The 21,341-nt window shown below is 40.3% G+C and overlaps 1 protein-coding gene across 6 annotated transcripts in view; it reads left to right on the top strand.

Moving 5' to 3' along the window:
- Nucleotides 1-21,341, top strand: part of LOC136858486 (protein vav) — a 705,311-nt gene that overhangs the window by 682,096 nt on the left and 1,874 nt on the right. For 4 of the 6 annotated variants that reach the window (XM_067138063.2, XM_067138059.2, XM_067138060.2 and 1 more), the window contains one exon: nucleotides 16,562-18,610. The exons of 1 other annotated variant lie outside the window; for it this stretch is intronic. In XM_067138063.2, the coding sequence (XP_066994164.2) occupies nucleotides 16,562-17,767 (1,206 nt within the window). In that variant the 3' untranslated portion in view covers nucleotides 17,768-18,610. Of the gene's footprint in view, nucleotides 1-16,561; nucleotides 18,611-21,341 lie in introns of those variants that run through there. One more of the 6 variants, XM_067138062.2, reaches the window with a different exon arrangement.

Raw genomic sequence — 21,341 nt, 5'->3', positions numbered from 1 at the left:
TGTCATGTATCTGAAATCTGAATAGGTTGAAGAGGTCCATGCCTAGAATGTTGGATGCAGTGTAGTTGTTGACAACCAGTAAGGTAACTACTTTATGGATGTCCTTATAACTTGCGGGAAGAGTGATTTTTGCATTTAATGTCAATTTTCTTTTTGTTAAAAGTAACAAGCTGGATATCAGTTGGAGAAAATGACAGCGATCCTAAGCTGTGATAGGTAGCAAGATTGAAAATGGAGACGGGCAATCCTGTGTCCAATTGGAAATCGGTTGAGTGATCCTGGAAGGTGATCGGAATGACGATTTTGCTGGAATTGGTTGTAGGCAGAACCAGGTTGATTTAATCGACTTCCATGTCCTGCGTTTTCTTCTTAGTAGGTCGTTCAAGGTGGGACTTACACTTACAGACAGTCTTGATATGCCCTATTTTATGTCAGCGATCAAAAGTTACCTTGAAGTATCGGCAGTCACGTCAGTCGTGATGTTTAAAACATCCTCTGCATGAAGGCAGGAGCTTCAGAGTGTGCTTAGTGACCCGTGTCTTCAGGGAAGAGCGAGAAAGAACCTGGCGGGTGCGCTTCGAAATGAGCAAGCTGACCTGGTGATTCGGAGGAGAATACTTGCTGGCCGTATGAGACATCTGAGCCACTTTGTATCTGTTAGCTATCTCACATGCAGTCTTAGTAGTCATTTCATAGACTGTGGCAATACCCTGGACTTCCTCTAAGGAAAGGTTACTGCTTTTGACAGCGTCGAAACGGACTTTGTCTTGCGCGTATGGAGTATGACCATATCCCGAATGAGTGAGTCAGTATATGGCGTTCCACAACTATCCTTATGACAAGCCGAAATTGCAGTTCTTTGCGAGACCACGTGATTCCGCAATCCATTCCGTGCGAATCTGTTTCGGTTTCATTCGGCACTGAAAAATTTATAGCAAGCTGCCACAATGTGGGGATTCTTAGAACAGTGCTCACTGAGGCAAGCTATGACCTGAGTGAAAGGAACTTCCGAGATCTGCTCTTCCGAGCTTAATTTCTTTAGTAATTCACAGGTTTCATTTCCCACAGAACTAAGGAAGAGAGCTCGTTGGCACCTCTCATCTGTAATGGCATGACAGATGAAGTGCTGTTGTAAGTAAGCAAAATGACAGACCACTCTTCTTTATCTGGTTTGAAGGAAGCAAATGAAGGAACTGCATTGCTCTGTTGGGATGTGGACAGAACCTGAAAGTCCGTAAGTAATACTGATTTCTGTTGTTGCATACATCGTTGTTGTTGCTGCTGCTGTAACGCCTGGAGGATAGCTCCCATCTCCTAATTGGTCTGCATTCGCCATGTTGGCGTATAATATGTAGGACACAGTTTGTTCGACTTGTCGAGTTGCGTGTAGTAGAACGCCAGGCGGAGGCTGGTATGTAAGGGGAGAGAACGCTGTGCAAAGGGCGAGCGATAAGCGTGACCATCAGCGTGCGACAGGGGAAGAGCCTGTGCGGAGAATGAACTCACAGTAGGAACGAATGCTGTGTGACTTAATGTGAAATGGTGCTCTGCATTTGATGTGCAATGCTGGCCGTTCGACTAGACGCACACACGTGGAATAAAATCTTGAAATTCGTAGGACTGGAATATATCTGGTGATGTAATTTCGTCCTGGTGGTGTGAGTGAACATAATGTTGTATTGTGGTGATAATGTTACTTGTCCTCGTTATAATGTTGTGAATAATGGTGTTCCGAATTTTCCTCGTCACCATATTGTTGTATTGTATACAAGAAGCACAATATATATTACCCCCACCATCGCACTACAGCCCTTGAAGGGCCTTGGCCTACCAAGCGACCGCTGCTCAGCCCGAAGGCCGGCAGGTTACGAGGTGTCGTGTGGTCAGCACGACGAATCCTCTCGGCCGTTATTCTTGGCTTTCTAGACCGGAGCCGCCATCTCACCGTCAGATAGCTCCTCAATTCTAATCACGTAGGCTGAGTGGACCTCGAACCAGCCCTCAGGTCTAGGCAAAAATCCCTGACCTGGCCGGGAATCGAACCCGGGGCCTCCGGGTAAGAGGCAGGCACGCTACCCCTACACCACGAGGCCGGCTACAATATATATAACACAACTAAAAAGTGTGTTGAAGGAACTTGAGCCTTGCTTCTTATTGTGGAGCGCACACTAAATAATACCGTGAGTAAGTTTGCTGTTTGAACAAGACATATTTACATTAACATTACGAAAGTTGTAGTCCTATATGTACATTTGGATCTATACTGATGATGTAGAGTGTCACTATCATGTGAAAGTCTGTGATAGCTGATGGCTATCTAATGTCTGGAAGTCTGGCTGGAACTTAATGCAAAGTTCTTTTTAGCAGAATGCTATAATGGCGTAGGCTAAGTTAAAAGGAAGGCGGGAATTTTGAGGCGGTATTTAGTCCAGAGGTGAGACCTCTCGATCAGAGTTCAGTCCGCCTATTCAGTCCACATTTTCAACAGGGGTACCACCATGTCTGATTTAGTGCGTAGAGCTGATCGCTGGACACAGCTGACTGCCTACAGCGGCATTTTTTGGGGGCCCCCCGAAGCCCGCTCCGCCCGCGTGACCATCGACTCAATCTACATGGCCTCCGACATGCTATTACTTCTAAGAAGAAGAAAGAGATAGCAGGGAGGAGTGAGAAGTGATACAAGGAGTATCTGCCGGTTTCCGAGTCAGACTCGCTACCACGGCAAGAGTTTGTGTTAGGTAAGGTGTTGTTGATGTATGGTATTGAAGGGTCAGGGAAAAACCACATAGGCAGAAAGAAGAAATAGCCTACATGTAAAACCTGACATCTTGTGATAGCACATGCAAGGATGTGGGCTGGAAAAAGACCAGAGGTTGTGTTAGTTAAGAACAGGTAACATGCACAAGTCATAAACCCATTCCTCGCCAATCCGTCTGCCAGATGATCAGTCCGTCTGGGCACTGCTGTGACTAGCGCGGTCCTTGCCGGCTGCGGAGCCATGCGTCGAGTACCACTAGGGCCTGCCACCTCCTTGGGGTACCCCGTACCCAGTCTCCGATCCCGGAGAATAAGGCCAAGCCCGCCGAGGCGGGGGCCTCCTGGAAGGGGGTGGGTCATGACGCCGGGCCTCCTTCTTCTCTGCCCGCGCCATGGCCCAGTAGACTGGGCAACTGCGGTGCGAGGCCGGGTGGCCCTCCGAGCAGTTGGCGCACACCGGCGCCTCCTTAAGTGTTGCACAGGCCGTGCAGTGGTGATCACCACCACAGCGGTTGCACCTCACTTGGAGTCCACAGCTGAGCTGACGGTGGTCCCACCTCAAACAGTGGAAACACTGCAAGAGCTGCTGAGAGGAACGTTTTACTCTCACCTGACTGTCGCTATCCGCTGAGGTCCTCTCCTGATTGGCTCCTCGGTTGACTGCTGTCCTGGGAGCAGTCCTGGGTTGCGGCTGGGCGGCCGTCTCCTGATGGGCCGGCGTCGTCTTCTGCTTCCTGGTCCGGCGTCTTCTTCTTCCCCACGGGGTTTCTTCTCGGCAGGGGAAGAGGCCTCGTCCTGGTGGCCCTCCTCCCGGCCTGGTGGCCCCGGGGTAACTGGTGGCTCCGCTGCGTCGCCGTCTTCTTCCTTCTCTTGGCTGGCGGCGGTGCCGTAAGTCGGTGTTAACCCTCGACTGCGTTCCCTGTCCCGAGGGGCGCACATCAAGGTCTGCAGCTCGACAGACATGCAGACAGGCTGGGCCTGGGCAGCAGCCTCAGAACGCCAGGGGTCGTCCTTCTCCACTGCTGTGCTGCTCTCCACCATCACGGGCGCTTTCCTGGTTTGCGCCCGGGTAACAGGCCCTTCCTGGTAAGCCTGCGTCTGCGACCACTTCGCCTTGGTAGGTGGTCGACGACCCTGGTTGGCGGCCTTGTTGGTCTGCGTGTACTTCGTAAAGTACGGCTTTCCAACTGGGATTACGCCGTCACTGCGCTTGGGAGCGCCGCCGTCGTCCTTGGTCCCCGGCTCCGTCTGCGTGGCTGCCTCCTGGTAGCCTGAAACGCCCAGGTGCTCCCTGAGTCCTGGTAGCCGGGCAACCTGAAAATGTTGGGACGCCTGCTCCTCGTAGACCTTGAAGCGGCTTGCGTCCTTAGGGCGAATGATGACCGCCCGGAAAGGGATCACCTCGCCGATGATCTCGTAGGCCGTCTCTCCGAGGGACTTCGCGATGTTCTTGAGGAATTCGATTATGCAGAGCGTGTCTAGGTAGGTGGGCTTCCTCCCACCGTTTGAACACCAGCGATGGGAGTCTAAGGTCGGGGGCAGTTACTCTTCTGAGGTTAGCCAGTACTCACTCTAGAACTGCCTTGTAGTCGTAGTTGTCCGGCACCCCGGTGATGAACAGCTTCCCCATCCTGGTCTTCCTGTAAGAAATCCTGAAACAGAAGAAAGAGCGAGCACTGAAAAGTGCTACAGCTCAGACAATGCTCCTTCTAAGATGTACTAATAAGTACAAGTGCCTGGCTGATACTTGAAAAGTACAGGACGAGAGGCACGTACGTCCTTCCGCTACGACAGTCAGCTCGTCCTTCCCTACAGCGGCGGAATCGGAGCTCCATTTCATACTGTCTAGCTGACATCACAAGTCATGAGTCAGCGCGCAAGCTGGACACATACGAATATTCTACGAGCTTCGATGCGTGAGCAGGTTGCATAGCTGCAAGGCGGAGGACACTACAGCATCAACGATACAAGGACGAAACATGTACTAGTTGATCTTAATTAAACTGATACAGTATTTGTATTGTAAGGTGGGACTTCTGTGAACTCCTTTATAATTTTCTTTGGTTGGGGTCGTAAAGAGGACGGAGTAACCATAAGAGCATTGTTTGTTGATCTACAGTATTTATTTATTTATTTATTTATTTATTTATTTATTTATTTATTTATTTATTTATTTATTTATTTATTTATTTATTTATTTATTTATTTATTTATTTATTTATTTATTTATTTATTTATTTGCTAGTGGGTTAGTGTTGGACTAATACATCAAAGGTTTTCGGCGACGTTCCAGGAACCATTGCCTAATGCTCAGAAATTATTGAAGAGTTAAGCTCACCAGACAAAGAAATATTCACCCTAGCGCACACGCACAGGTGGATCGTTAATCCTGTGCAGACGGCACAGCAAATGATTCCCGTGCTCAACTGCATGTGCACAACCTGTATGTGAGGTAGTGATCAGCGAGACATTCATGTCAACATGGGTAGATATGGATACGTTAGAGTGGCAAAAATGGGCAAACGTGTTTGGCCGTGCCCATGGCCATATGGTGTGTGAAGTTGCTGGATTTTTGGTGTTTTGCAGAAGACTGTTCAACAGGTCTACAAGCAGTGGTATACTAGACATGGCCACAAAATATGTCAGAATTGTGGTCGGAAAAATATCCTAACTGGAAGGTACCGGAGATGTGTTTCACGGCTTGTGAATCAAAATTGCTTCCAAACCCGACAGGAATTGCTACAGTCAGTGAATGAAGGTCCATCCCAACGTATTAGTGAGATAACATTGCGATGAGAACTGCATGCAATGAACATGTGGAGTCAGTCACCTTGCAAGAGGCCATTGCTCACACAGGCACATAAAGCTGTGTGTCTTCAATGGCTTAGAAATCATTGAACGTGAACAGTCTCTGACTAGCAGAACATAATGTGGTCTGATGAATCAAGTCTATGCCTGTATTCCAATGATGTACGTCGTCGAGTACACCGAAGGCCACATTAAACATTTCATCCTGGATGTGTGCAAGGTCAGGTTCGAGTCGGAGGTGGGTTTGTGATGTTTTGAGGGTGTTTTTCGTATCATGGTTTGGGCCTGCTCATTGAGGTGACCATTAACATGAACCAGCATGTTAATTTAAACATTCTGGATGATCAGGTGTTGCCTTTCAGTCAACATCTGCATGATGAGTATTCTATTGTTAGCCCGATTTTTCAAGGTGACAACACCAAAGTTCATCGGACTGGACGCATATGTGACTGGTTTTATGAACACTCCCTCACCCTATTACATCTCGATTGGTCTGCAAAATCACCTGACTTGAATCCCAATGATAATCTGTGAGACATGTTGGAACAGCAGGTAAAACGTTGACATCAGCACCCCCGCAATTTGGTGGAATTGTCTGATCAAATCCTCAGCGAGTTGCTTAACCTGGATGCGACATATCTGCACAACCTTGTGGATTCACTTCCTAACCAAATCCAGGTGGTTATCAAGTCCGGAGGTGTAGTTATACGGTATCAAATGATACTTGTAATTATTTCTCCAGGAATGGCTAATTTTTTTGTCTGGTGAGCTTAGAAAACAAACTTCTAGATAAAGAAAACTGTTGCAGGCTACTGATTATTGGAACATTCCAAGCATATTACAACAGTTTCCGAGTGAACTTTACAAATATTTTTTATCTTTCTGTCTAAATGTCTTGGACACATGGAGCACCTTTCTCTTGTTTTGTCCTTGTTGTCTAGAAGGAATTCCAGCAGAAAGTTCATAATCATATCCAATGGCAAGATGAACATTCACACCTTTCTTTTTTTTTTTTTTTTTTTTTGCTAGTTGTTTTACGTCGCACCGACACAGATAGGTCTTACGGCGAATCACACCTTTCTGATAACATTTTTTTTTTGTTTTTTTTCAGAAGCCAACTGTCTATGTAGGGATGAATTAGTTGTCTTCCTAGATACAGCAGAAACTTTCTCCTCTTCTGATTGGAATGTCCTAGACTTTGTGGATAATGATACAACCACAGTACCATGGCAGTAATCGCAGCCATATGTAACATTTTGTAGAACAAAACAAGGGACCCGTGTTCGGTGATGTACTTTACACTGTATGTGTCTGCCATCTGATTCATTTTTTCAACATCTCCTTTGATATATTCCTAACTAACTGCGCTTGTTCCATGACAAGAATTGATTGAATGTTAGGTCAACAAAGTAGCATCTAAAAATGCACAGTAAAACTAGCATACTTCAAACACAACAGAAAGAAAAATGCATTAGAGTGTACAGAGGGCCCAAGTGCCCATTGGAGGGGGCTGTTATGATATATATTTTCTGGACAAAAGTACATAATAAATCGACATTTGACAATGTTACTATTATACTCAACAGAACCAGATAGGAAATGTCACAGCAAGCCTAGATTCTAGCAAATAAATGTTGGTCTATAAGTCGTGAAAGAGATATGGGGCCTCTAAAGACCTTATGTGCCCAACTGAGGGTTAAATGAAAAAAGCAAAAATGTGAAATATGTATTGGTTATGGTACTCTTCACCCTTGTGCCAGCCTACAAATTCTGTAGGAAGATAACATAATAAAATATGCTGACAGTAGCCTGCCGTATGAAGTAAAGTTTCTTCATACAATTGATATTAAAATATAAGATATTTATGGGAACTGACATTGACAGAAGAGCTCAATGCAGTAACATAATGGCATCATTATCAATTGGCAGAGGAGGTACAGATGAACTCCAATACCAATCATCCTTGTTATGGTCCTTTTTATTTTTCCAGATTATTTGTAGGCAAATTACGAGAAGGATTGCATCTGATAGAACTCAACACTGTCATTCCTACTTACCTGTTCAATCTACCCTGTTCTTTGAATTACCATAATTTTCTAATAAGAGGTTGAATGAACAAAAAATTCATCGTCTTTGCTAGTTATATTCTATCTGAAAATGTTATATACCACTAGGTGTTCATACATCGAAGTTTGTAGAACTCTGTGATAGGAATTAAAATGTCATGCTTTGTATTGTCAGTGTTGTTGTTATTACCATCATATGACTTTATTACTCATGGCAAACTGAGGTATCATATTTTTAAGACACTACTTCAAAATTTGTATCTTCCAAAATTACTATAACTTCGAGCCACTAACAACTTAGCAACATGTGGGGAGAAAAATATATATACTGGTATTGGCTATTTTCAGTACGTGTTTTAATGTAAGCCCCCAATTTGAAGAATTTCATAACATGATTTTCTTTTATTATTTTTGCATCAGCTTCCACTAAGAGTTATGCAGGTAAATGTATAATAAGAGTAAAACCTGTCTTCAGCGAACCTTTACGAACCAGAAAACTGTACATATCAAAAAAATTTTCTATCTTGTGAATTATGGTTTAATATTCATGTAAGTTCATCTGTATTTAGCAAAACCTGTATGACGAGGAAATAAAAGGTAATTTTGCGACAATAACGGAAAAAATATGTTAGTTTTCTTCCTAATCCTTTTCAGTACATGTGTACTCCGAAGGAAATTAAATCGGACCATCTGATTGTAAGGCACCAACCATGACAGGGATATTCCATCTGGTTTAGACATCCTTTACTTCAGGAATGCGGAAAGACCGAAACTTGAGGCAGGAAACTTAGCGGCATTCTCTAGCCCTTATCTAATTTCATGACCGTGCGAGTGTAGCCTTAATGAGATGTTGACTAACAAAATGCAGGAATTTGGGAGGGTCGGGACACTACCTGCTTAACAATGCAGTGCAGTTTTCCTTGAAAGGTCACAGATTTAGTGTGGAATTTTATGCCGTAGTAACAGTTTATTTTTAAAAGTGATGGAAGGAAGGAAATGCGTGGTTTTAGATTTAGAAGCTAGGAGAAATACAAATTGTCTGTTAAGAAGATCACAGCCAAGCTTAATATTGGAAAAACACAAGTCTATGACATTCTTAAGAAAAAGGCAGAATTAAATGAAGATTGGTTATAGGGAAACAGATTTGTGAAATGAAAGCTCAGAATAACTGGGAATGAGGAAATAAACAAAATTGTTGTGGAATGGTTGTCAGTGCAAGAGCAAGGAATTTGCCCACATCTGGGACAATGTTACAACACCATGTAACGTAAGTTGCAGAAAAGCTCAGAAAAGAAGATTTTAGCACTTTCAATGGGTGGTTGGAAAGTTTTAAAAGATATCAGATAGTGTTGAAGGAGGTCTGCAGAGAGGCTGGAGACGATATAGATGTTGATTCCCATAGGTAACCTGAGACGTCGCTGAGGAAACTTTTCCAGACTGGACTTAAAAAACTGTCTCTCTATTAAAAGGCTATGAACCCCAGAACATAGCTAATGGTAATGAAACTGGACTATTTTTCCAAGCACTACTAGTAAAACATTATCACTTAAAGGGGAAAGATGTAGAGGAGGGAAACTTTATAAAGAGAGATTGACATTCTTATGTGGTTTTCCTTCTGGGGAACTTAAAAAGTCATTAGTTATAGAAAAAGTAGCAAAATCCATATGCTTCCAAGAACATTGATCTAAAGATTCTACCTGTTGATTGGAGATCCAATAAGAGGGCATGGATGACATCACACCTACTGGAGGAATGGTTGGTGTCATTCAACTCGAGAATGAAGCCACAAAACAGTAATGTCAATCTATTTCTTGATAATTCTACATTCCATTCACCAATACAGCTTTCTAACATTAAATTCACATGGTTCCTTCTGAATACTTCTAGTGTAACACAGCCAATGGACAGTGCATCATTAACTGCTGTATGAAAATAATGGCATCATCGCTTGTAAACATGGAATCAGCGTCCTTTGTCACTGAACTGACTAAATCTGTCTCTATGCTTGATGCTGTACTTTGGATTGTAGAAGCAGTGAAAGGGTGTCACCAAATATAGTACCTCAGTGCTTTCACAAAGCCAAGTTTGTCTCACACCCTGATGAAGGAACCATAAACAAAAATACTGCTGTGCTACAACAAACTCTTGAACAGTGTAATTATGATAATGTCAGTGCAGAAGAGTACGTGGCCACTGATCTAGACGTTGAGACAGAGGTGGCATTAGAAAAGATTGAATATTTCATCCCCCATCACCTCCAAGAAAAGAAAACAGAAATTTTTGGCGATGACGAGAATGAAGACAATGAAGAAGATAGTTTATGTAAAGTCCTACAGACATGCCCTTTCAGCTGTAAAGGACATCCAGTCTTTTCGGCTACCAAAAAATGATGCCGAACTGTTGGATATTATTTGCTGTACCTGCATTTTAATTTAAAACCGTGCTACCAGGGATAGTTGTGTCCAGCGTACAATTCGGTATCAATGGAGGAAGTAAATGACAGTACTGCATAGTACTACTACTGGTTTTATTTCCATAAAACATTTAATGTGTATTAAATAAATGTATGTGCTATAGTACGGTTCACTGTGAGGAAGTTCTAAGCAAGTGTTAGTGCTGATGAACTAGTGTGTATGCATGTGTGATTAGTGTCATTATTATATCTACTACCACACACAATTCTATAAATCTACTGCTGAATTACCTAAGGGATGTATGTACTTATGATTTTTATTTTATTTTTAACCCCTTTTATGAACTGGAATCCTGCATATAGTGGAAAAAATTCCTGCCCCTTGGGGTTCTGCTGAGGACAGGTTCTACAGTAGTACATAGTACCTTATACAAAATATTTCATTTCTTAATTTTGCTTATGGTTCTAATAGGTGAGATAACTCTATAACTTCTGTGCTATTACAGTATACTTGTTAACCAGCAGTCAGTTCTGATATATTTAAAGCTATATGGCAAGTAGTTCTAGGTACATAATTATAAATGCCTAATTAATTTAAATGTTCCGATGATAAATGACCAGTAATTTTAATAGTCTTACAGTACTTAACATGTTAGCTGCCACGGGCGTCCATCAGGACCAACACCATAGCTAATTAATTAATTGTAAGGGTTCCCGCCGGTCTGATTGGACAGGCGACAACTGGTTGTTAGGTGATTATAACTCTCTCTCCTGTATCAACTTGATGGAGGTTATATAAATTATGATGGCAAGAGAGACTTTGAGCCATGTCAGTATTGCAATACAATCGCTCAAGGATGTCAGCTAGATATTTTACAGCACTTCCAGAATGCCATCATACAAGACATACTTGTGCTGGCCTGATTGGGTCGGTCATAAAATTTTACATAACAATAACCAAAATAACACGTAATTGCCTTGAAAGTGAGCAGAATGTTAGGCCTATACTCTATACTTACACAAAATAGCAGTTTTGGAACAATTATTACAAAAATTGTAACTAATATGATTAATGGACATAAAAAAATAAGAACCTAAACTACAAAAGGCATGTTTGAAACATCTTCGACTTATGAAGAGTTCTGAAACAGTATTTACATAAGAAGTGCTTATTGAAACACTGTTAACAGAATGTTGTCACCTTCATCTGATTGTTTGTGTTTTTTACGACCTTCTGCTTCCTTAACCTTTCAGTAGCAAACTTTGCACTTCGTCTGGATTCTTCTGTTATTCTGACCTTCTCTCATAAAGACATTGGACTCAGACAGGTAATGGTGCCCAGTCACTTTCACAGGCATGATGACTTCATCCTGTATCCCCATGAGTGCACGATCTAGGCTTTCTTTGAATGTGGTTATGGACATTCCATAGCTCTTAGGTCAACTGCTGCTTGCTCCTGTGTTACTTTTGTAAAGCAAGCCAAGAACTAACAACAGCTGTTCGCAGAAATTCCTCAACGACTTTATGACACCACCTGATGGCAGTGCTATAGAATGACATCTGGTCTAAAACATCTGTTCCCATTTTCCCTTTGTTGTAATCGACTGCTACAAGGGGCTTGAAAATTATTTAATTTTTTCTGTTCAGTTTCCCTGTGTCAACAAACACAATGGGATGTTTTGCGGATACCATGTTGACTTCTCCTTTGTCAAGTCATTTTGTCATCACAATCCTACATGTGTTCTCAAGACATTTCCTCTCTTTTCAACTTTTGAGCACACATGACTCAAGGTAAACCTCTTCAGTTCGTCATTACTGTGCCAAAAGGTGGGTGTTTCTTGACAGCAGTTCATTTGCTAGTTCTATAGAGGTGTAACAGTTGTCTATATACAGCACATGGCCCTTGTCAAAATAATGATGCATCACTTCCATAACCATGGATGTTGTCATGGACATGACTTCATACATTGCAGTTCCTTTCCCAATATAAACCTTTAAAACAAAGATACATCCACTCGTATCACAAACTTTGAATATCTTGATTCCATACTTATGTGCCTTTTTTGGAATACAGTTGAAAGTGCTTTATACGTAACTCTGTTCTGCATAATTTGTATTTGTACGTAGTTTCCTTTAGGTTCCGGCAAAATGTAATTTAAAAGCGCGTTAATTAAACTTTATTTATATGTAATCCGTTTATACAAAATTCGCTGTTATACGTATTAAGTGTCAGTGAAATATAACTGAGTTTTGCGTAATTGTAATGAGCACGTGCTTTTTTTAGAAGAAACTACTGTATTTACGAAGTTTCCTCTTTGTCGGCAGAGGCGGAAGTAGAGTGGTCGGATTTTGGTGCTGAAACAGAACACAAAGAGTTTCGCCGCGTGACATTGTTGACCCTTATTTACAGGCGGCTTAACAAAGGCCAACCGAGCGAGTGCCCTTCACTCTCTATCTCTCTGCTCTCTACTTTCATCATTTTTTACCTTTATAACGCTGCCAGCGATTAAGATACATCACAAGCAAAGTGGGCGATTTCAGTGCGGAAACAAAAGAAAATACAGGAAATTTATTTGAATATGAGAATTTCTGTCGTGGGAACAACGGAGAAGTAAAATGTCTACGGTGCCGGTATCTGGTGTTTACTGTTGTACAGTAGTTTTGTCATTCAGTTGCTTTTGATTAGTCATGGAGGACAGAAAAAGTAAAGTTTATGCGAGAAGCGGACGCTAATCCACAGAAAACAAAGACTGAAATTGCTTCAGACTTAGGGATTGCTTATAGCACGTTATGTACAGTCATCAGTAAAAGAAACGCTATTTTGGATGAGTTCTTAAAACTGGGTTCAAAATCAGCAAAGCGTAGCCGTCAGCAAGAAGGAAGGTATGTAGATTGGGATAAAGCACTTTTCACATGGTTCCAGCAAAAGCAGGCTGCAGCTCTAAAATTAGTGGCGACATGCTGAACGCAAAGGCGATAGATTTAGCTAAAATGATGAGTATCACTGCTGATTTCAAGACTTCATCAGGATGGTTGCAAGGATCTAATGATCGTCATGGAATCACAGGAAGAACATTTTGCAGTAACTCAAAAGCTGTGGACAACGTCACGGTGCAACGCTGGAAAGAAGAGGTTCTGCCGTGTATTGTAAGCATTTATCAGCCTCCAAACATCTACAATTGTGATGAGACTGGCCTATTCTACAATCTCCTTTCTATTAAAACATTAGCTGAAAAAGGTGACTCGTGCCATGGAGGGAAGAAAAGTAAAATTCGTGTAACAATACTTCTCGCCACCAATGCAGATGAATCTGACAAACTTCCTCCAATTGTGATAGGAATATTGAAGAATCCAAGGTGTTTTAAGGGTACGAAAACAAAACCTACGGAATATGAATCCAACAGAAATTCGTGGATGACTATGCTTCTAATGGAACAGTGGTTGAAGAAACTGGACATAAAAATGAAGAAGAAACAGAAGGAGATCCTTCTTCTTATGGATCGATGTGCAGCACAACCACCTCAAATTATTCTGGAGAATGTCCGAGTGGAATTTTTCCCTCCTAACTGTACCAGTGTTCTACAACTGCTTGATTTGGGCATCATTGTGAATTTCAAATTGCATTATAGAAAAATGCTGGTTCAACATTTAATAACACTGAGTGATGCAGAAAGTGAATCTCTCTCCATTAATTTGCTACAAGCCATGGACTTTATTTCAGCTGCCTGGAAGCAGGTGTCATCCTCCACAATCAGCAACTGTTTCCGCAAAGTTGGTGTCATACTAGAAGAGGCTACGTCTAATGATGATTATGGGGACGAAGTTTTGTCTGGCAAGTAGCTAAAGCTACCGGAGGGTGTAGAATTCAATACTTTTGTGCATTTCGATGATAATCTGGCTGTATGTGGAGAACTGCCGGATGAAGAGCTTATTGCTGATGTATGCCAACAACGCGGTTGTGGTGGACCAGCTACAAGCGATAGTGACAGTGATGGAGATGGAGATAACGACTTAAATCTTGAAACACCTGAACTGAGTGAAGTGATAAGTGCAATCGATGTGTGTAGGTGTTACATCAGTGCGAAAAGTTGTAGTGAAAATGCTTTGAATTCTTTACTAACTTTGAAAAAGGAGGTTTATACTCTTAATGCAAGAAAAGTGAAACAAGACAAGCTATATGATTTCCTTAAGGCTGGACCAAGCTCAAAATAATATTTTCTGTCTTAATGTATTTATTATTTGCAAGGATTTACACATGTAGGTCTATTCCATTGGTTTTTCAGAAAATATGTGATATATTGTTTAAGTCTGATATCTAAGTAATTCTGAGTTACAAGTAGTTTTTCTCTTCCCCTGATACATGTATAGGTCAGGTTCAACTAAATACTGTTCGAAAACTAGTTTTCCTTGAAAACTGGTGGTGGTGGTGGATTCAGACAGGTAATGGTGCCCAGTCACTTTCACAGGCATGATGACTTCATCCTGTAGCCCTATGAATGTACGAGCTAGGCAGCGGCGGTGATGGTAGTTTTAAGAGAAAGTACAACTAGGCAACCATCCTCTATATTAGCACTAATCAGAGAGATAAAATGGAAGAGGTCTGACATTTCAAAAATTGAAGGAATCACCTAAGGAAGACAAGGGCCACGAAGGGCGTGAAGATGAAAGACTCCCTAGCCCTTGCAATCTAATACCATCAGGCTTGGAAAAGAACAAGGGTTGACCAAGGGAGGTCGGATAGGATAGATTAAAGTGAGGAGCCTGGCACAAGTAAGTGAAAGCATTGCCAGGACTCAGCTCAAGGCCCCATGGTTGCCAACACATGCTCCCAAGTTGAGAGCCCCTGGGGCTCCTTTTAGTCACCTCTTACGACAGACAGGGGATAACGTTGGCGTTATTCTACCTCCCTCACCCACAGGGGTTTTTTCCTTGAAATGGTACAATGCTCTCATCTATAAACATATTTTTTCAGAGTTTTTTAGTCAGAAATAGTTCATTCAGCTTTGAAACTAGGGGGAAATTTTTTGCAAGACGATCTTCGCGCACCATATTTTCATTATCACTGAAGTGCCAGAATGTGAACAGTAACTGAAATTGGTTCCTACTTATTATCTTGCTGGCCACAAAGTTTTTATATAGTATTTTCTTCAACCGGTAATCACTGATTCTAGGAAATTATGCTAATCCCATCCACAACAAAAGGCCAAGAAATTTTTCATTTTCTCACAATTTGTTGGACACTGTTTGTGAAGTCTCCTACTTTGTTGTAATCTACAACTAAAAATGACTTTGGTGTGAATTTGGCTTGTGGATAAGCTGAATAATTTCATCTGCCAAAAAAATGTTCGTCAGATGGTGTTGCTTTACGTGGCGAATTGAAACTATAACCTGAATTGCCAGTAAAAGGAAAATGCTTTTGTTTGTTTTATACGTGTTCCATTCTATGTCTTCATCTACTTCTCATACGCTCACTTTCATTCATTGTGGTATCGTCACCTGACAAATCACTTTGTGAACACTCATTATCACTGGGTGACAGAAATTCCAGATCAGGGTCTGAATCACCAACCACCACAGTGTTCACCAGGATGTCCATTTATACTCACAGCATCATGACTTTTGTAATACTCACTCATAAGATCAACAGCACATTTATGTTCACTTGATATAGGACCGTCTAAGAATGCTATTTTCATCTAAATAATTACTAGTACGGTACACATATTTACATTTACTATCACACAGAACAAACTTTGAATGAAAACAACAATGGCTGCAGGCAGTCTCTTGAAGCTCTCGTACCAAACAGCAGTATGTAACCAGGACATAAAGTTTGTTCTCCTTGCAGAGAATTAAAAATGACCACCGCCCGATCAAGTCAGTGGGTCAATTTTATACGTCCATAATGACCAAAAGTAAACAAGCCAACCCGATCGGCATGATGGCTTCATCCCCCCTCTCTTTTAGATTCTTGCCTCATTTATGTTTTTTTTTTGCTAGGGGCTTTACGTCGCTCCGACACAGATAGGTCTTATGGCGACGATGGGATAGGAAAGGCCTAGGAGTTGGAAGAAAGCGGCCGTGGCCATAATTAAGGTACAGACCCAGCATTTGCCTGGTGTGAAAATGGGAAACCACGGAAAACCATCTTCAGGCAATATATGGGCATGGCAAAACAGGATATACAGAGACACTTTGTTAACATAAATTTGGCACATAAGGAGAGGGAAGTAAAATTCTTTCTTGTAAGGAGAGGGAAGCCAAAATGGCTTGGCAGCTAACGTGTTAAATTCTTAAGAATGCTATAGAAGCTTCATTTTGAACGAAAGTTTTATTGCAAAGCAAGTCAGTGTAGGAACATTCTGAGTAATCAGTATGGAATTCCACTCTTCTTGCACTGGAATCAAACTTCAATGTTGCATGAACTTATTCTCAACTGGTGCTGGCTGGCAGGTATACTGGAAGTATTATTACTGCTACTACTTCAAAAATAACTTACAAACAACAAATGTTTCAGACTGGACGGGATTCAGATGAAGACTATGCAGATTATGACCAACTAGAGGATAACACAAAAACTGGATCCACAGCTATCTGCCCTACAGGAACATTCAAGTCTGATGACCACTCAGTACACACTAGTCAGGAAGCTTCAATGAATACATATTTTACTGTCAAGGAATCTGATATGAACTATTCAAATGACCAAACTTCCTATTTTCAAAATAGTGCATCATTTTATGGAAGTTCCTCAGAAAAAGAGAGTGACCCTTCACAATGGCAACAATGGAGCAACAAAGAAAACAACTGGCATGAATCACCAGCCTTAAGAACAGCAGGAATTAAACACTTACCTACGTACAATAAAGATAGGAGATCGCTAGGAACTAGTCGATCATTTCCTAAAACTTCAGCTGAAGAAAACAGAAGGGTACATAACCTACATGTCAAAACTAAAAGAACTCGCAGAGAGAACACCAAGGTAGTCAAAACTTCAAATCCATCCATCAGCAAAACCTACGCAGGTGATTTCCCAAGGAAAAATGTAGCAAAATCGTTTCCAACTACTAATGTGAAAGAGAGCAAGACGAGAACGCCAGCACATATTCAGTCTATAAAAGAATTTGATGACAGAAAGTCATTGACAGGAAGTTCAAAACAAAGAAAGACTCAGATAAGACATGAGTCTTTAAAAGGAAGATCTACTAGTAAATCACCAACAGCGGATAACAGCTACACCACTAAAGAGGAGAAACTTCAAGAGGAAAGAGTGGGCCAGAAAAAAGAAGATGAAGAAGCTAAAAGACCTGAAGAAAGAGGAGAAGAACAAGAAGAAGATGATAATGATGCAGAGGAAGAAGGAGAAGATGATAACAAACAAGAAGAAGAAGAAGAAATCTTCTGGCAGTACTGCAATGATAATGAGATTGCAACATTATATGAATCAAAATCTCTCTACAACATTAGTAAAAATTTTGATACTGGTACTGAAAATTTTCATTCAGCTTCAGTACCAGAACAAAAACAGGCAGGCAGTTCACTTACAGTAGGTACCCAAACTTCCAGTTTAGATATACCTTCTAGTTATGACCATATTGAAATTTTTGGTCAGTTTATAGTATCAGAACTTAAAACAATTCAAAATAAAACAATCCTCATAGAACTTAAGAAAGCCATTCAGAATGTCGTCATGCAAGGAATAGAAAAAGATAATGAAAATTAGAATGAAAGATTTTTATATGCGTGAATAGTTGATATTTGCGACAAACTTATCACGCATATAAAAGGATATTGCTTATGATATTTTCACGTTATACTTTCCTCTGCTTCACAATTTAATGTATCAATATTCCTCCAATATAACTTATATTTTAAGTGTTCTTCCTTTAATTTTCCTCTAAATATTTTCCTGGAACATTCTTTAAAACTCACCCCTTTGTCTCCATCCAAACTTTCAAAACAAGTGTGTCAAATACCCAAATATGTTTTGAATAATGTTGCTTCATGCATAAGTGTATTACTATTCTGTACTTTGTTCTTATTAATAAATGATGTTATTCAATCCCTAATCAATCAAGAAAACAACTATATGTGTTTATAAAAATGAATTATACTGTATGAGTTTTAGATTGTATTTAGAGTGGAAGATTATCTAGGGATTTGCATGTAATTACTAGGGCTCAGGAGTTGAAGACCTATAAATTGTCTAAAAATACCTATGAAAGACCTAAAAATATCCAAAAAAAAAGACTTAAAAACTGGAAAAAAGGACACAAAAATATGATCAAAATTAATCATATTAGTTTTAATTACATATTTAATGAAGGAATATTTTTAAAAATACAAAATTCTGGTGGTATGCAACATATAGTATGAAAATATATGAATGAAATACTTCTTTCATTGTATATATTTTAGATTAACATAATTTGAGAAAGGAATTCTGTGTTTATTAAAAAAGAGAACTTGGAGAATTTAGAATGAAATACTGTTGCCACTTAAAATTAATTCAATGAACCCACAATGGGCATCCTGAAGAAATAAATTTCAATTATTGTAACTAGAATCATATTTGACTTAACCACACTAAGGTTGCAGAAATTAGAATTCGGAATTGGCACTGCAGTATATTAAAATGGTCATCTCGAGATTCTTAGGTGTAATAGATCAGACAGCATGTTGCGAAACATTGAGGAACCTATCTCCACATCACTGGATGTTAAGGCTGCATACTTGAAGCAAGCAAGATTTTGGCAAAAATTCCTCTTCGAAAACCCATCAAAATTTTCTAGTTTCAATATTCCATTTATCTTGCACATAATTTAATAACCTTGATTTTTAAGCACTGGTTTCATTTTATTGCTGACAGTTTTTTCCAATTTCTCCAATTGTTGCTGTACATCACTCACCCTAGAGAGTACTGAATTAATGGTTTCATTACGTTTTTCAAGATAGTTTAAGGATTTCACTAAATGAGACAAAATACTGTTAATGTTTGCCAAACTGCCCTTCAACTGAGGTTTGGCCATTAGATCTTGTGACATGACTATGAAACCAGCATCTTCTCTATCCAAGCTGTTAATCACAGATTTACATACATACATACATACATACATACATACATACATACATACATACATACATACATACATACATACATACATACATACATACATACATACATACATACATACATACATATCCCACATCGTTCCACCTATACGATGGGTCGGCGAATGAAGCCCCTCCACCAACTTCTGTCTTTGTACTTTTCTCCTTCTTCAATGTTGTCCCAGTCCCCTCCTCGTTGCTGAATGTCGTTTTTCACCATGTCTGTATATCGCATTCTTGGCCGCCCTCTTCGTCTTGAGTATTTTAACTGCAGTTCATATATTTTTCTGGGTATGCGATCAGGATCCATCCTTCGCATGCGACCATACCATTTGAGTGTATACAGAGTTATGTTATCCTGCATTCTGCCAACCTGAGCCATGTCTCTGGTGTTCTCATTACGAATTTTATCTTGTCTTGTTTTGCCAACCATCGTTCGGATGAAATCTCATTTCAGCCAACTGAATCCTTGCTTCATCCTTTTTTCTCAAGGTCCACGTCTCACTCCCTTATGTCAAAATTGGCATGTAATAAGTCATAAATTGCTCGCTTGCATTTCAATGGTACTTTTGGGTTCCATATTAGGTCTTGGACAACTCTATAGAATGTTTCTCCGGCTTGAATCCTACTGGTAAGTTCCTCTTCAATGGAGCCTGTTGCTGATGTCATGCTTCCTAAATATTTGAATTCGTTAGACATCTTAAGTTGAGATATTTAATAACATCAAAATGATTGCAGTAATACATACAAGCGCTTAACCCCACCGTGTCACAACTGGTTCCAGAGATAGAAGTATATCAGGAGTATTCTCACACAAATGGCACACTCTAGACGACTGCAACATAGTTACAAATTTTTTCAATTGTGTCTTCATAGCAGCAGTACATGTACTACTTTCAGAAGGTAGACTCGTCAGGAATGTTCTGATTTGTATGCTGTTCCAAAAACATTTTAAATATTCGCTGCTTATCTTTGCTAACAGGATATTCATCCTAACTAAGGCACTGCAAAGGTCTTTTGTAAAACAGAGACATTTAGAATATTCACTACCACTTTGCCCTAACAAAAGCTGCGATTTCCTTTTCTCCACAACCCAGGAAACTGCTCTCGCCTGTTTCTCACGCCCAACATGCTGTTGGACATGGAACCGCTTTTCTGCACCAACTTTCACCTCACAATATTTACAGAAAAGAATACTTCCATCAGTAGAAAACACCTCCGCTTCAAATTCAGACATAAGTTCTTGCAAAAAAGTAATTTTTCTGGGCTTCACTTTAGGCATGTTAACGTTCTGCCTTTCTTCTACAAACTGAAGTCAAACATAAAGTCTAAAGACAACTACCCCGCATCCCACCCTCTCTGTCTTGTCATAAAGCACCACTTCCTTATCTGATTTGTGATCTTTCCAGGTGTCTGCTGTCTGGTCATACCTGGTTCTGTTGTCCAGGAATGTTTTTCTCTCCAGATTTGTTTCAAATACTTGTATTTACTGCAGAAAAGATGTTTAAGAGATGATTAACTGATGATGATTCGAATTGAGAATGGGAAGTAAAAATATAATGAAAGGAAGGTGATGTTTTCAGAAAAAGCCATTAAGACCTAAAATGGCTAAAAAAGAACCAATAAGCCAAAAAACACCAAAAAAGGCAAAATGGACAAACAAAACCCATTATTTTCTGGCGTACAATGACCCAAAATGAACGTATATTATGTTGGGCCTTGTCTTCAGACACTCGAGGGGAAAGGAACTTTTCCTCAACTTATGAGCCCTAATAATTAAATATTCCATTCCTTTAATTGTAGACAACTGAAAATAAAAATGTTGGCAAACTGTGGTTCTGATATGGTTATAGGTTATACCTGTGTTTCATTTTACATATTCTTAGTAATATTACAAACCGGTATTTTTACATATTATGTGAATAATGTAACTTTCTTGTACATATGTGAGTAACTACTCATTTTTTAAATTGTGTCAGCTCATTTAGTTTTCAGACTGTAGTAATATAATTTGTGAATTTCTTTCATATACAATATTCAGTTGCCGCCAACACAGGAAGGATGAAGAGAATAGTTCTTTTAAAATGGGGACTTCCAACCCGTTGTCTGTTGTCTGTGAAATACAGTAGGTCTGAGTGCCTTCACTCCATACAATAGTACTAATCCTTAAGCAAAATCTGGGATAG

Source organism: Anabrus simplex, chromosome 1 (genome assembly GCF_040414725.1).
Source record: "Anabrus simplex isolate iqAnaSimp1 chromosome 1, ASM4041472v1, whole genome shotgun sequence".
Taxonomy (NCBI): Eukaryota; Metazoa; Arthropoda; class Insecta; order Orthoptera; family Tettigoniidae; genus Anabrus; species Anabrus simplex.
The sequence above is the reverse complement of the archived record's forward strand: the minus strand, read 5'-3'. Positions and strand labels throughout refer to the sequence as shown.